The 12303-nt window shown below is 33.8% G+C and overlaps 1 protein-coding gene across 1 annotated transcript; it reads right to left on the minus strand.

Annotated features, from left to right (window-relative positions):
* Window positions 1-1909: 1909 nt before the first annotated feature.
* Window positions 1910-10096, minus strand: LOC130813156 (dual specificity phosphatase Cdc25). The gene is made up of 3 exons (XM_057678913.1): window positions 9864-10096; window positions 9651-9789; window positions 1910-2427 (listed from the first exon to the last, which is right to left on the minus strand). The coding sequence occupies exons 1-3, from the start codon at window positions 9944-9946 to the stop codon at window positions 2257-2259; spliced, it is 393 nt and encodes a 130-aa protein (XP_057534896.1). The 5' UTR covers window positions 9947-10096; the 3' UTR covers window positions 1910-2256.
* Between the last annotated feature and the right edge of the window lie 2207 nt (window positions 10097-12303).

Raw genomic sequence — 12303 nt, forward strand, 5'->3', positions numbered from 1 at the left:
AATGAAAAATTTACTCACGAATAGTAATTTTTATTGCGGCCTAAAAGATATAGGTATTTTTAGTAAACGAATTTTAGATTGACTTTTAACTTTTAGCTTTTAAATTGGTCAAAAAGCCAAAAAAAACGTGTTTAATTTTTGGCTTTTTGGTAAGTTAAAAAGCCAAAAAAGTGTGTTTGATTTTTAACCACCTCAAAAACAGTCTTTTAAGCAAAAATGAAAAAGGGCACTTAATTTGCTTTTTTTCATTAACTTTTGAATTGTTGTCTTTTCTTTAATAAACAACTAACAATCAACACATAATTTTACCTTATGTTTTCGTAAACAACGGACTTATCCGACTAACATAAACACCAACAAAAAATAATCCAATTGATCAAACAAACTAAATAAATCGGTAAATGATCAACGGTCAAAATCTATTTGCATTAATAATCTGATGTGATAATCTCATGTGCAAGAAATCTAAAACTGGATAAACAAAGTGCACTTGCCAGTAGTGACATGTGAGTAGGAGTAAATATTATCACAGGTCGCAGCCACCTACACTGAATTTAGTAACACCGGGAAGTGGGAGTTGGTGAATAATTAATTAATATAATATACTCCAAATGGCTTCATCCATGATCCGTCTTTGAAGTCAGTAATCTGCAACTTCCTTCACACAAAAAAAAAGGATAATTCCGAAAATAAAGGCTTCTTCCAAATTTTCAATATATTTTTGTATTTTTAACCGGACAGTAAAATGAATAGTAAGAATTAATATACAAAGAAAGTATGAATTAATTACTGTATTGTATGTTACTTTCATTCATTTCGATATAATCAAAATATGTACAAATATATTAAAGTATGCGAGAATTATGAGTTATTCTAGTGGTTAATGACTTTTTCTTTCACTCTTGTAATAGGGTTTGATTCCCACTAGTTATAGAAAGATAAGTTTCCCCTTGTTGGGATAGCCTTACTTTTGATCCAATCATCATCATATTTAGTATATACCTTACTTATAGAAACTATAATGATCAAAGTCTGAGTAGCGCGGAAAACAAAAAAATCATACGGACCCATAACAGATCATCATCATCATACCCACTACCCAGTGTGTATCCCACTCATAGAAAATGATCAGGATTTGAAGAAAGAAGGAAGGCGACAACTCATACCTATAAAGTAGGATGCAGCCCTTACCCATAACAAATGATGCGATCAGAAAAGTATATGGACTCCTAAAGTTAGGAAAAGATGTCCTTCATATAGTAGAATCAAATTTGATGACTTCAAAGAGTAAATAACTAAAGATTAGTAAGCGTAATAATTGTATTTTGATGAGGAGGAATGAGAGGCAACAGGGAGCTTATCTATTGGTGGAGCAAAAAGTAAATTTGTTCTTGCTTCAAGTATTACTATCAGAAATTCATGTACTGTCTGTCCTCTTCTATTCTTGTTTTTAGATGCTGACCACTTCGCCTATAGAAATAGGACTCCACAATGAGCCATTTCTTGAGTTCTCTTTAGGTGTAAACAGGATTATCAAGAATATCAAGGAGTAGAATTTACTTTATATGTTTTTTTATAATATAATATAATACTTTAATTATTATATCATTAATTTAGCAATATAAACTCCATAAGGTTATGGAACAAGTCTTTAAACAAGGAAGTGTTTCAAGAGTTATGGTTTCCATGTACTAGAAAGGCTTTATAGAAAGACAGCTAAACGAAGCCCAAACTGAATTTGGATGCATGTCATAATATTATATGTTCACCAATTGACATCGACATATAACATCTTTTTATATTTTTAGATTTGTTCGTTGATATATTGCTGTGTAAGGGCAATCCAACAAAAGGTATCATGGTCTCAATCAGTGTATCAACTTGATCGATACATCAACCATAATCAAAATCGCAATTAATAAGTTTAGGAGTAGTTTCATTCAAGAAATATGATTTTGGTAAATCAATTATACAGTTATGACATGTATCGTCTGACCAGCTTCAGAGAAGACGAGCTCAGATTCAATTTACTTCCAGACAACGCAACAGCCTCAAGTTTCAGTCACTGCTCTTTCAAGTCTGCGGTGTGAGTTTAGGTTGCAATCTATGGGCTGAGCGTAAAGAAGTCTGGTCTAAACAATATCGTAGCATTCATACATACAATAAGTTTACATTCCACGACTTATCAACGACGATAAGCTAATACTTCGGACTCAAGAATATGGTCACTTTCTCTTCCGAGCATAGAATTTGATATTACACACTTTCGGCTTTGCAGGGATTATCGGTGCAGCGACAAACAGGTTTACCAGCAGCTTCCCATCCATTAAAGCCGCGTTCCAATACCATTATGTTTTTTATTCCAGCAATTTGAGATGTTTCAGCAAGATATTCTGACAGCCTCCTTGCACATTTTGGGCCCCGGACCTAAAATTTATATTTAGACCATATATCAGCTAATTTGACAGCTCCCTAATGGAAAACTGTATCAACCGGATATATAATTGGAGAGCATACATGTAATAAACATCATCACATATTGCCAGCAGGAACTTTTAGAACAAGTTATATAATATTTAGAAGTATAGTCTGGATAGCATTTGGTAAAATAAAGATGTTGCAAATATCATTGCACATCTCATCCCACTCCCTCCATCCCTCTTCAAAAAATAACTTCCTGTAGTCACACATCAAACTTTGATTAAATTTGGTAAAATGCTGGTGTGTGTCTTCTTGCAATGGTTGCACTGCCATTTCTTGCAATGGTTGAATCTCATTATGTTCTATTAAAAAGGCTATCAGAATGTAGAGAGGCTCTTGCTACTACTATTGTTCTTAGGGCATGGAAGGAATGGTCAACAAGTGGGGATTCAAAAAACAGAGTTAGCTAGTGAAATTGCTGCCACTATTGCTGATGAAAAATTTTGGGATAAGGTTGATAATATTCTTAAAATTACTGAACCTATTTATAAAATGATTAAATTTGCTGATGGGGAAGGGCAAAAAATGTGAGAAGTTTATGAAAGAATGGATTGCATGATTGGGAAATCAATGATGTTGGAATAAACAGTGTTCATGTTGATGATCTCCCGACTATGCAACAAATATTAGTCAATCAATGGGAGAAAATGAATATCCCTATGCATTGCTTGGGGTTCGCTCTTAACCCTTTTTATTATGACTCAAGATATCTGAATTCGGAAGCACCCGGTGGCGTTGCTACTTGCTAGACATGCACCGAATTGCGATATAGAAGTTATGCATGGGGTGATTGAAGCTTTTAATAAAATTGGTGAAGATGAGAGTGAAAGATCTTTATTACGTCGACAGTTGGCTAAGTTACAAGCCAAAGAAGGGATTTTTGGAACAGCAGCGGCTAAAGTCGATGCCGTAATTATGTGTACTATATTGAAAGTGCTGTCCCAACCGATTAGCAGCTCTTCGGCCGAAAGAGCGTGGAGCACATACTCATACATTCTCAATGCTAAAAGGAATTGCCTCAATGCCACTCGTGCAGATAAATTAATCTTTATTCATTCGAATATAAGACTAATATCACGATTTACGACCAGCTACAACGAAGGACCTTATAGAAAATGGGATATTGATCCCGAAAGTTCATAATAGAGGATTCAACTATTAGATTAATCAATTTAAGTCATAAGGGTTGTGAAGCTAATTCAAGTAAGAGAAAAAGATAGTTTGTTTTATTTAAATGGTAGAACTTTTAAGTATTAATGTGTAATTGCTTTGTTGCAAAAAACTTCATGTAATGCAATTTATGATTTCAATTTTAATTTTTATTAATGCATTTTTTATATTTATTTTAAATAAAAAATGACAAATCGTCCCCATTGTTCCGGAGTCACCTCAAGTAGCATTCCGCGTTCCCGTTCCCGTCCCACATCCCGAAACGTTTGGCGTTCCGGGTAACTATGCTTTAATCTCCTTGCCTATATCATATTCTAAAACTTTTGACAATACTAGAAGTGCCGAGCAGTACTCTAAAATACTAAACACATAGGGAGACTTCATGAAACAAATACAAGATATCCTACTGATGGCTGTTAATTGGCAGAAAAACTATGACACAGAAATTGAAACAAGGTTAAAGCCATTGATCCAGAAAAAGCAAAATCCCGAATTTTCAGAGTTTTCGGGATATCTTTTGATTGTTTTTTTCTGGGTTCAGCTTGAATGAAATCAATAATATATACTATCTATGATCATAGACAGGAGTTTGCATAACTCGAGAACTTCTTGAGCACGGCTCAACTCGGCTTGTTAACAAACCCAATCTCAGGTATGATTATAGGTCTAAAACAATCCCCAATAACTCGAAAATGATTATGTAACAGGCTCAAATTTCTTAATCTTAATCTTCCGATTAATTATTCCGAAATTTCTTTTCGAATTCCTAATCCTTTGGTTATCTAATTCAAATCACCTTTAATTCCTAAACCTTATTCCGATTTTTGTAATTTCTTCCAAATATTAAACTTAAAAATATATATATATTCTTAAATTTCTTTATAAGCACTAAAATATTATTTTATTATTTTATACTACGAAAAGTAAAATTTTAATATTATATTTACGGTTTTATTAAAACGTTACGTTTAAATTTCGTTTTCTTAAACTAACTTTACTACTTATCATTTTAACTTTACAACTTTGATTTAATTATTTTATACCTAAAAATTAACTATATTTTTCTTATTAACTTTAAGTATAGTTTTAACTAAAATTTTCTAAGTAAACTATCATATTTTCATAATCAAACCTTAATCATACTTTCCCATTAATCTAAAACATTTCACTAGCATAAACTAGAACAAAAATTTGATGAATCAAAATCCTTTCTACATCAATCCATAATGTTCATCACTTACACAAGCTATCACCATTTCCTTACACAAGTTATCCTTCTTCTACACTCCAAATTCTTACACATCCACTTACACACTCCAACTCTTACACATTCACTTACACACTCTAAATCACTTACACAAGTTAACCTTCTTTTTCATACAATCTTATGAACTAAAAAGTTGCCCAAAACCCATTATAAATACCCCTCCTTAGCCATGAGATCACTTGCACCCCCATCATCAAATCTTTCTACCATTCTTTCTTATATCTTCACTTCATTAACATCTTACTAACTTTATACCCTTTTTATTTGTTGAAGAATCAAATGAAGATGGAGCTTGATCTTATCACTTCTTAAGCCAATAATCATCAACTTTTGAAAAGTCAAGTATTATCTTTTGGAGCTTGGATATCATTTTCTTTTGGGTAATTGAAGATCTACTTCTTTGAAGCTTGGAACCTTGAAGACTTTCTCTTTTGGAGCTTATTTCCTTAAGTTCTTATTATCCTATTATTATTCTCTTACTTGGTTTAGCACCACCTTCGGAGGAAAATGGTACACATTTTCTTAACTCTCTCGTTATGTGATATTTATTTATGGTTACTCGATAATATAAAAGCATGATCAACATGATCTTATTTTAGTCATTTAAACTTTATATGGTAATATTAAAGTCATATCCAGTTTAGTGATATTTTTGTCAAAACAATAATACTTTTGGGACACTCGAAAAAAGAGTCATATATATGGAAATTTTTGATTAATATGATAATATAAATATATATGAATTTTACTAGTTAAATAAACTTATGTGTTTAAAATGATTCCATATCATCTTGGTGTTTTGATAAATTTTTAATCGATTTATTGGTAAAATAGTCAAACAAATTTGTTAAAATGCTTAGCATTGTTTTTCTCTAAAACTCATTTCATATAGATTTTGGACCCTTAATAATTTGTCGGATTATGTTATTTTTATAGTGATGATAGATCCGTTTTACTATTTTACTAGTTATTTGATAAAATATGTTATTAAGTACTTAGAAATATTACCCTTGACTGTTATGATTATTTATGACACAATAATGACTTAGTTTAGCCTCAGGAATCTTAGTATAGCTACGAAAATTTGTTATTTAATTAATATTAATTTATTAGATACTAGTAATTTGTTTCTATTAAAAGGGTAGAATTGTCAAAAATTTGACTAGTGGAAGTTTGACTTATAAGAATGTAAACTATTTCGGTTTAGAGTCTTGTTTGATATTGCATGATATTGATTGTATGACTCTGATAGTAAGGTAACGTCGAACCATGGACCGGCATGTAAAATCCCGGCGTCCGTGTTAGCCGGCACGTAAAATGCGGTGTCAGACAGGGGGTCCGAGAAAAACTCATCCTGTGAAGTCTCGAGCATAACAGTATTGAGAGGAGTGACGACTCCCACTACAGTTAGGGTTTAGGACTATGGTCCTCACCTAACCAGACCCTTACATATATCAGTTGTCATTATTGTTGTGATCTTGTGATGTGCTATGATGGTAAAGCTATGAGGCTTAATTGAACTTGATTAAATAAGCATTAAGGTTACCAAGTATTTAGTAGCAGTAATGAACTTCTGCAAGTATTAAGAATGTAACTTAATGGCTTAGTAAAGGTCAATAATGAGTAATAACCTTCTATATTGTGCTTGATGATTATTTTGTAAGCATGATTTAACTATCGCATCATAAGCTTGTTGAGAAAATTTTACTCGGCTTTATCGCTGACCGATTTAATCGGCTGTCATCCGTATTATGGATGACAGTATTTTGCAGGAAAAATTAGCTCAGGTTTCGATCCAGGCCGCAACTTTAATTATTCTATCGAGGACTTAGCTTCAATGATTTTACTTGATGACTATATTGTACTTATGTTTTTTTATCGTATTTAAGTAAACCTTATTTTATATTTTCTCAGTTGTAAGATATATTTTTACTTATGTTTTGAACATTTTTTTATTTCAAATGGTTTTTAGCAGTTCGGCGTTTTACACTTCCGCATTATTTATCTTAAGTATAATTATTAATGTTAATTATGTAACGAGAGTGCCGCTCCTGCTACAGATTAAGCACGGTAATTAAAACTTAAAAGTACATACAGTCTAAGCATGCTCCAATTAAACAGTAGGTCAACAAAGCACCATATTAAACACTAAGTAACTCTCTATCTAGGTCCTACATTACATAAATGAAAGCCTACAGCTGAAAGAGGACAAAATTTGATGATTCAAGATAACATCTTTCATCATAAAACAAAGGACCATCAAGCAGTTTGGCACAGCTGTTAATTGGACAACTTCAGCAGTTTTAAATATCTCCCTCATTTGAAGTCCATTTTGGGCCATCTTATAAATCATTGGAAATCTCTCATTCTATTTCATTGCCACCTTCAATTCACTCGTATGGTAAAAAAATCATGAGCTTCTAAACTCAACTCTTTCATGAAGAATCAAGTACTTTATCATGTTACTGATTGCTACAACCGAATACGTATCCTCAACCTTCAAACACAACTTTAAGCAATAAGAAACAACTACTCCCTCATTTTGAGGTTCATAAATGATTACTCAAAGCTAGCTATCTCTACCTTCTAAAATCCAAACATGAGGTCGAGGAGAAGCTTCTTGTATGAAGGCAAAAGTGGAAAAGTGAAATAAAAAAGAAAGGATCTATGTTTTTTGAAGACCTTGTGTAAAGGAAAGGATATCAATCATGAATACTCCCGCTCCATTGCAACATATGGGGGGATTTCATTAGTTATGCGCTTAATAGAGAGTCCCACAAAAAGTTAGACAGCAATCTAGTACACTTTTTAATGTGCACGGATTTTCCCCTCGTTTAAGTGAAAGTGTGGGAGTCTAACTAAGGTGAGATAATCTTCTTTCAATAGACCTATATTTGATGTGTTTAGGCTATGCTGAACGCAATGATGTTTTCAAGTTTATGCGCTGGATTGATTATTCTACACGTGAAGCTCATTATGCTGAATTCTTTGAAAATGTGTCGTATGAAAAAGGAAAAGTCTAGTGGACAAGTGCTTGTGTCTTCTTTTGAGTCTCGAGCTTCTACACATCCTGGACAAGATGACCCAATGAATCAACTTAAGAGAAGTAAGACAACGAACAAGAAATAGTTATTTTCACACTTTATAACCTCTTTCTTTAGCGATTTTTTCAACGAGGACGAAGAAAGAAATTGTTTAGATCCTAGTAACTATGAGGAACAAATGAGCTCAATTAATGAGACCAAGAGGTTCTTCTCTAAATTTTAAACGAAAGATTTCAAGTTGACAAAAGCCTAGGTGTGAAGGTAACTAGAACCGAGAAAAAGCTTTCACTTTGTTAGAAACATGGAAAAGATACATAAACAGTTCAACTGTTATGATATGGTGCCATTCAAAACTCCCTTTAATTTTTACATGAACGTAGGTAGACACGCTAGAAATAGAGTTTCTCAAAGTGATTATGCCAAGATAATCAAAAGTCTTACAAAGTTAATGAATAGTATTCAGTTTTATGTAGCCTATGCGAGTATATACTTCACAAGTTAAGTGGAATTGGGGTTGGATTTTATAGGATTTTCTCCGATCCTAGAATGCTATGGAGATTGAGACCTTAAGGTGGGAATCAAAAATTCCGCGTTCATTTGAAGGGATCGAGAGAATAAGGGAAGAATGGGGCATTGTACTTGGGTATGGGAAAGTACTACTTAATATATCCTATGAAGTTTAGGTGATATTTAAGTTTAGACCTGATTAAATTAGGATAAGAAATATTTGTCATCAATGGAAGTAAAGAAGAATGAAGAGGTTAATGACAAATTTGTGAATATCACCAAATTCAAACAAAATCCTTTATCAATATTTATCACTCGCCAAAGAAGGACATACAACATTTATTTTGTAAGCGTCACCCAAATTGTATGAGACGTGTTTCATACCTGGATTTAATACTTTATTTAATACATATTATGAGAATGTAAGCTCCTAGAGGTCGTCTCACCGAGAGACGGTCCCTCACAAAAATATCTCAAAGTCTCACTCCAGAAATCACCTAAATTCTCTCATCAATTTCCATTCCCACCTAACAAAACCCCCTTAGATCCGTCCTACTAGACAATGCGCTTTAGATATCTATACCGGTAGGCGCAAAATTTGCTTCAAAGCCAGTGGCCTTCATACCACTTCCCACCATCTGAATCAAGGGCGGTTCTAAAAAAAAGTGATGCCACTTGAGAGGATAAAAATAGGTGAATGGCAAAATGGGTTAATTGTTTCTTCGGTTTTTATAGAGTAAAAGTAGTGTGAATAAGGGAGGAGAGAAAGAAAAAATAAAAGTAATTGGTGAGGCTTGAAGCACAGACCAAATGGTTAAAAGATAACTACTGGACCAACTTAACCTAATTTGTTTCTAAATTTAAGTGATGTCACCTTGACTACCGTGACACCCCTCCCTCTGCCCCTGGTCAGAGTAACAACTTTTCTACTCTAAATTAATTTGGTTATCGTTGCATTAATTCCAACAACTATATACCATCATAATTCATAACTAATCAAGCTCCAATCAAACAATACAATGTATATAGAATCCTCAAAAAAATAACAAAAACAACAAGGACATATTCAATTAACAACACTAAACCTAATTAATCTTTCTAAATTATCAATAAACAGCAAAAGAATGATAAAAACACAATTGCTCACTCAAAAATAACAATCCAAAAAAAACATTTAATACCTGGCTAAGTGCGCAGTGAAAAACGAGGGTATCTTTGCCTTGAACTTGTTGAACAAGATTAGGGATTTTATCCAAGAAAGTATCACTAGCAAAGTGAAGGGATCCAGGTATGTGACCATCATAACTTCTCTCATCATCCCTGCAATTTCCAATCCATCAATGAAAAACAATGAAAACATAGTCAACAGACATGGAAAAAGGAATTAGGGTTACCGAACGTCGACAATAGCGATGTTAGGATGGCGTTTGAGAGAGAGAAGTTGGGAGCCGGTGATATAGGAGAGTGCGTGTGCCATACTCAGCTCTCAGCACCCGGATTCAATAATAATTCGACACCCCGCACCCGTTAGAGAACCAGGATGCGGTGATAACAGTATTTATGAACGGGTTTGGATGGATAATGCGTCGGATATAGAGAGCGTCTACATCGAATCATCGATTGTAATGTTTTAAATGAATAGCTAGTGATTTAACGAGATTAAAACACTATTTAATAGACGAATTGTCATTTTTGTAAATAATTATTTGAGTCGCGTCTATTGACGTTGGTTTGTTTTTTGAACGTTACATGTTGCTGCGTTTAAAAATTAAAAGTAAATTTTGCTATGGTTTTTCTCCTAATATATCAAAGTCTTAACCATATATATTGTAACTATCGTTACAAATTGGATGTGTTATATAATTTGTAATAGATAACAGAACTAACATAATAGAGAATACATGTTGAGTTGAGGTAGTAGATTAAATTAAAGTTATAATTTTACAAACGAAGTTTTATGTCGAACGAGACAATATTACTAAGTTAAAGTATCAAACCCTCTTCTAGCTATGGACTCTAAACAGATGTTTACCTTACCTAGGTCAAGATAGACCCTGATAACACACTATATTTATCACCATAACCTTTCTTTAAATCTCCATTACAATTAATTGAGGTTGGAGAAATGAAACTAGACAGAAAAGACCCATTCAGTGCTTCTAATTCATCTTCGTAACTTTTTCAAATTGGACGGTGGACGGTGGACGGACCAGAACCTAGCCAAGGGTCCCTACACTCTAACACATGGAAAAACGATCCTAAAGCAATGTCACTCATTCCTAAGACTTTCTCAAGCAAGAAAGACTTCTGTTGCTCTATTGAGTAAAAAAAGAATAAGCTAATGAAGATTTCTTCATAGGTCCCAACTCTCTAAGAAAGACACCATGACCTTCTAAAAGGTTAAGACAGTCAGACATGAAGGCCTCAGGGTGACAAGACTCCTAAGAATGATAGACTTGAACCGAAAAGAACGCATGTGAAGACAGAGACACTTGCACTCTGAGAAGGTTACACCGGTTATGATGACGTGTTTAATGACAGTTGTGTCACGTGATAATAGTTGCTACACTTATTTAAGGCAAGACACCACTACCTACCTCGTACTGTACTACTGTATTCTACATTAAACGATCGAAAGACAACTATAAAGTAAACATCAACCAATTAATGAGCTCCATGCAAATTCTGTTGAACATTCTACTATTCCCCACACCTTTCAATGATCTTGAGAAAGATTCTCTTAAGGTAAAATCATTTGATATGCAATTAGGGTTTGGAAACCTCTCTTCTAGCCCACTACTATAAATATACAGTGCTATGCACTATCAAAGGTACGTTAACTCTTAGCATTCAAGCAATTATAACATTCTATACTCTTAAGCAATTACTGCATTCTTAAGCTAAGGATCTCACATACGCTAATAAGCTCTAATACTTCTTTTTTTATAGCTAACAGCCATTGTGCACTCTAAGAGAAATGTTAGAAAAAAATTATTATACTCTTACTGACTTTATCATCGGAGGAGGTCTCTTAGAGCACCCCTCTACGACCTCGTTTTTTCACTGTGCAGGTTAAAGTTCAAAACATTTTAGATAGCAACTTAAAACCTCACCAACAGTTCATAATCCTTTGTGGACTTAAATGACATTCTTAGCATTTTTGCAAGGTGTGTTAATTATTTAGTTTCCAACAAGAAAAGATGGTGATTTCGAATTCGATTTAAAAGTTAAATTTCGAGAATAGTGAATATTTGACATAATTTGGACATAAATTCGAAAAAATTTTGTGCAAATTACCCTAATATATGCTGTTGGCAAAGTGGGACTACATCAGGGATCGGCTATAAGCCCTTTTATTTTTACTGTTATAATGGAAGAGATTTCTAAATCTATTTGGGAGATGGTACCGTGGTGCATGATATTCGCGAATGACATAGTGCTGGTAGCAGAAACTAGAGAGGAGGTTAGTAACAAATTGGATGAGTGGAGGGAAGCTTTAAAAGGTAAAGGTTTGCACATTAGTCGTATGAAGACCGAGTATTTGTGCTGTGACTTTAGTGGGACATTACCGGTAGGTGAACCAGAGGTGTCCATCGATGATATAGTTGTTAAGAGCACAACCAAGTACAAATCTTTGGGATCGATCATTCAAAGGGATGGGGAGATTGACGGGGATATAAAGCATCATATACGTGCAGGTTGGCTTAAGTGGCGAGCAGTCATCGCAGTGTTATGTGATAGGAAATTCCCAAGCAAGTTAAAAGGAAAATTCTACCGGGTGGCAATCAAACCTGCTTTGCTATATGGGACCGAATGTTGGCCTGTAAAGAAGGT

The sequence above is a fragment of the Amaranthus tricolor genome, chromosome 5 (assembly GCF_026212465.1).
Source record: "Amaranthus tricolor cultivar Red isolate AtriRed21 chromosome 5, ASM2621246v1, whole genome shotgun sequence".
NCBI lineage: Eukaryota > Viridiplantae > Streptophyta > Magnoliopsida > Caryophyllales > Amaranthaceae > Amaranthus > Amaranthus tricolor.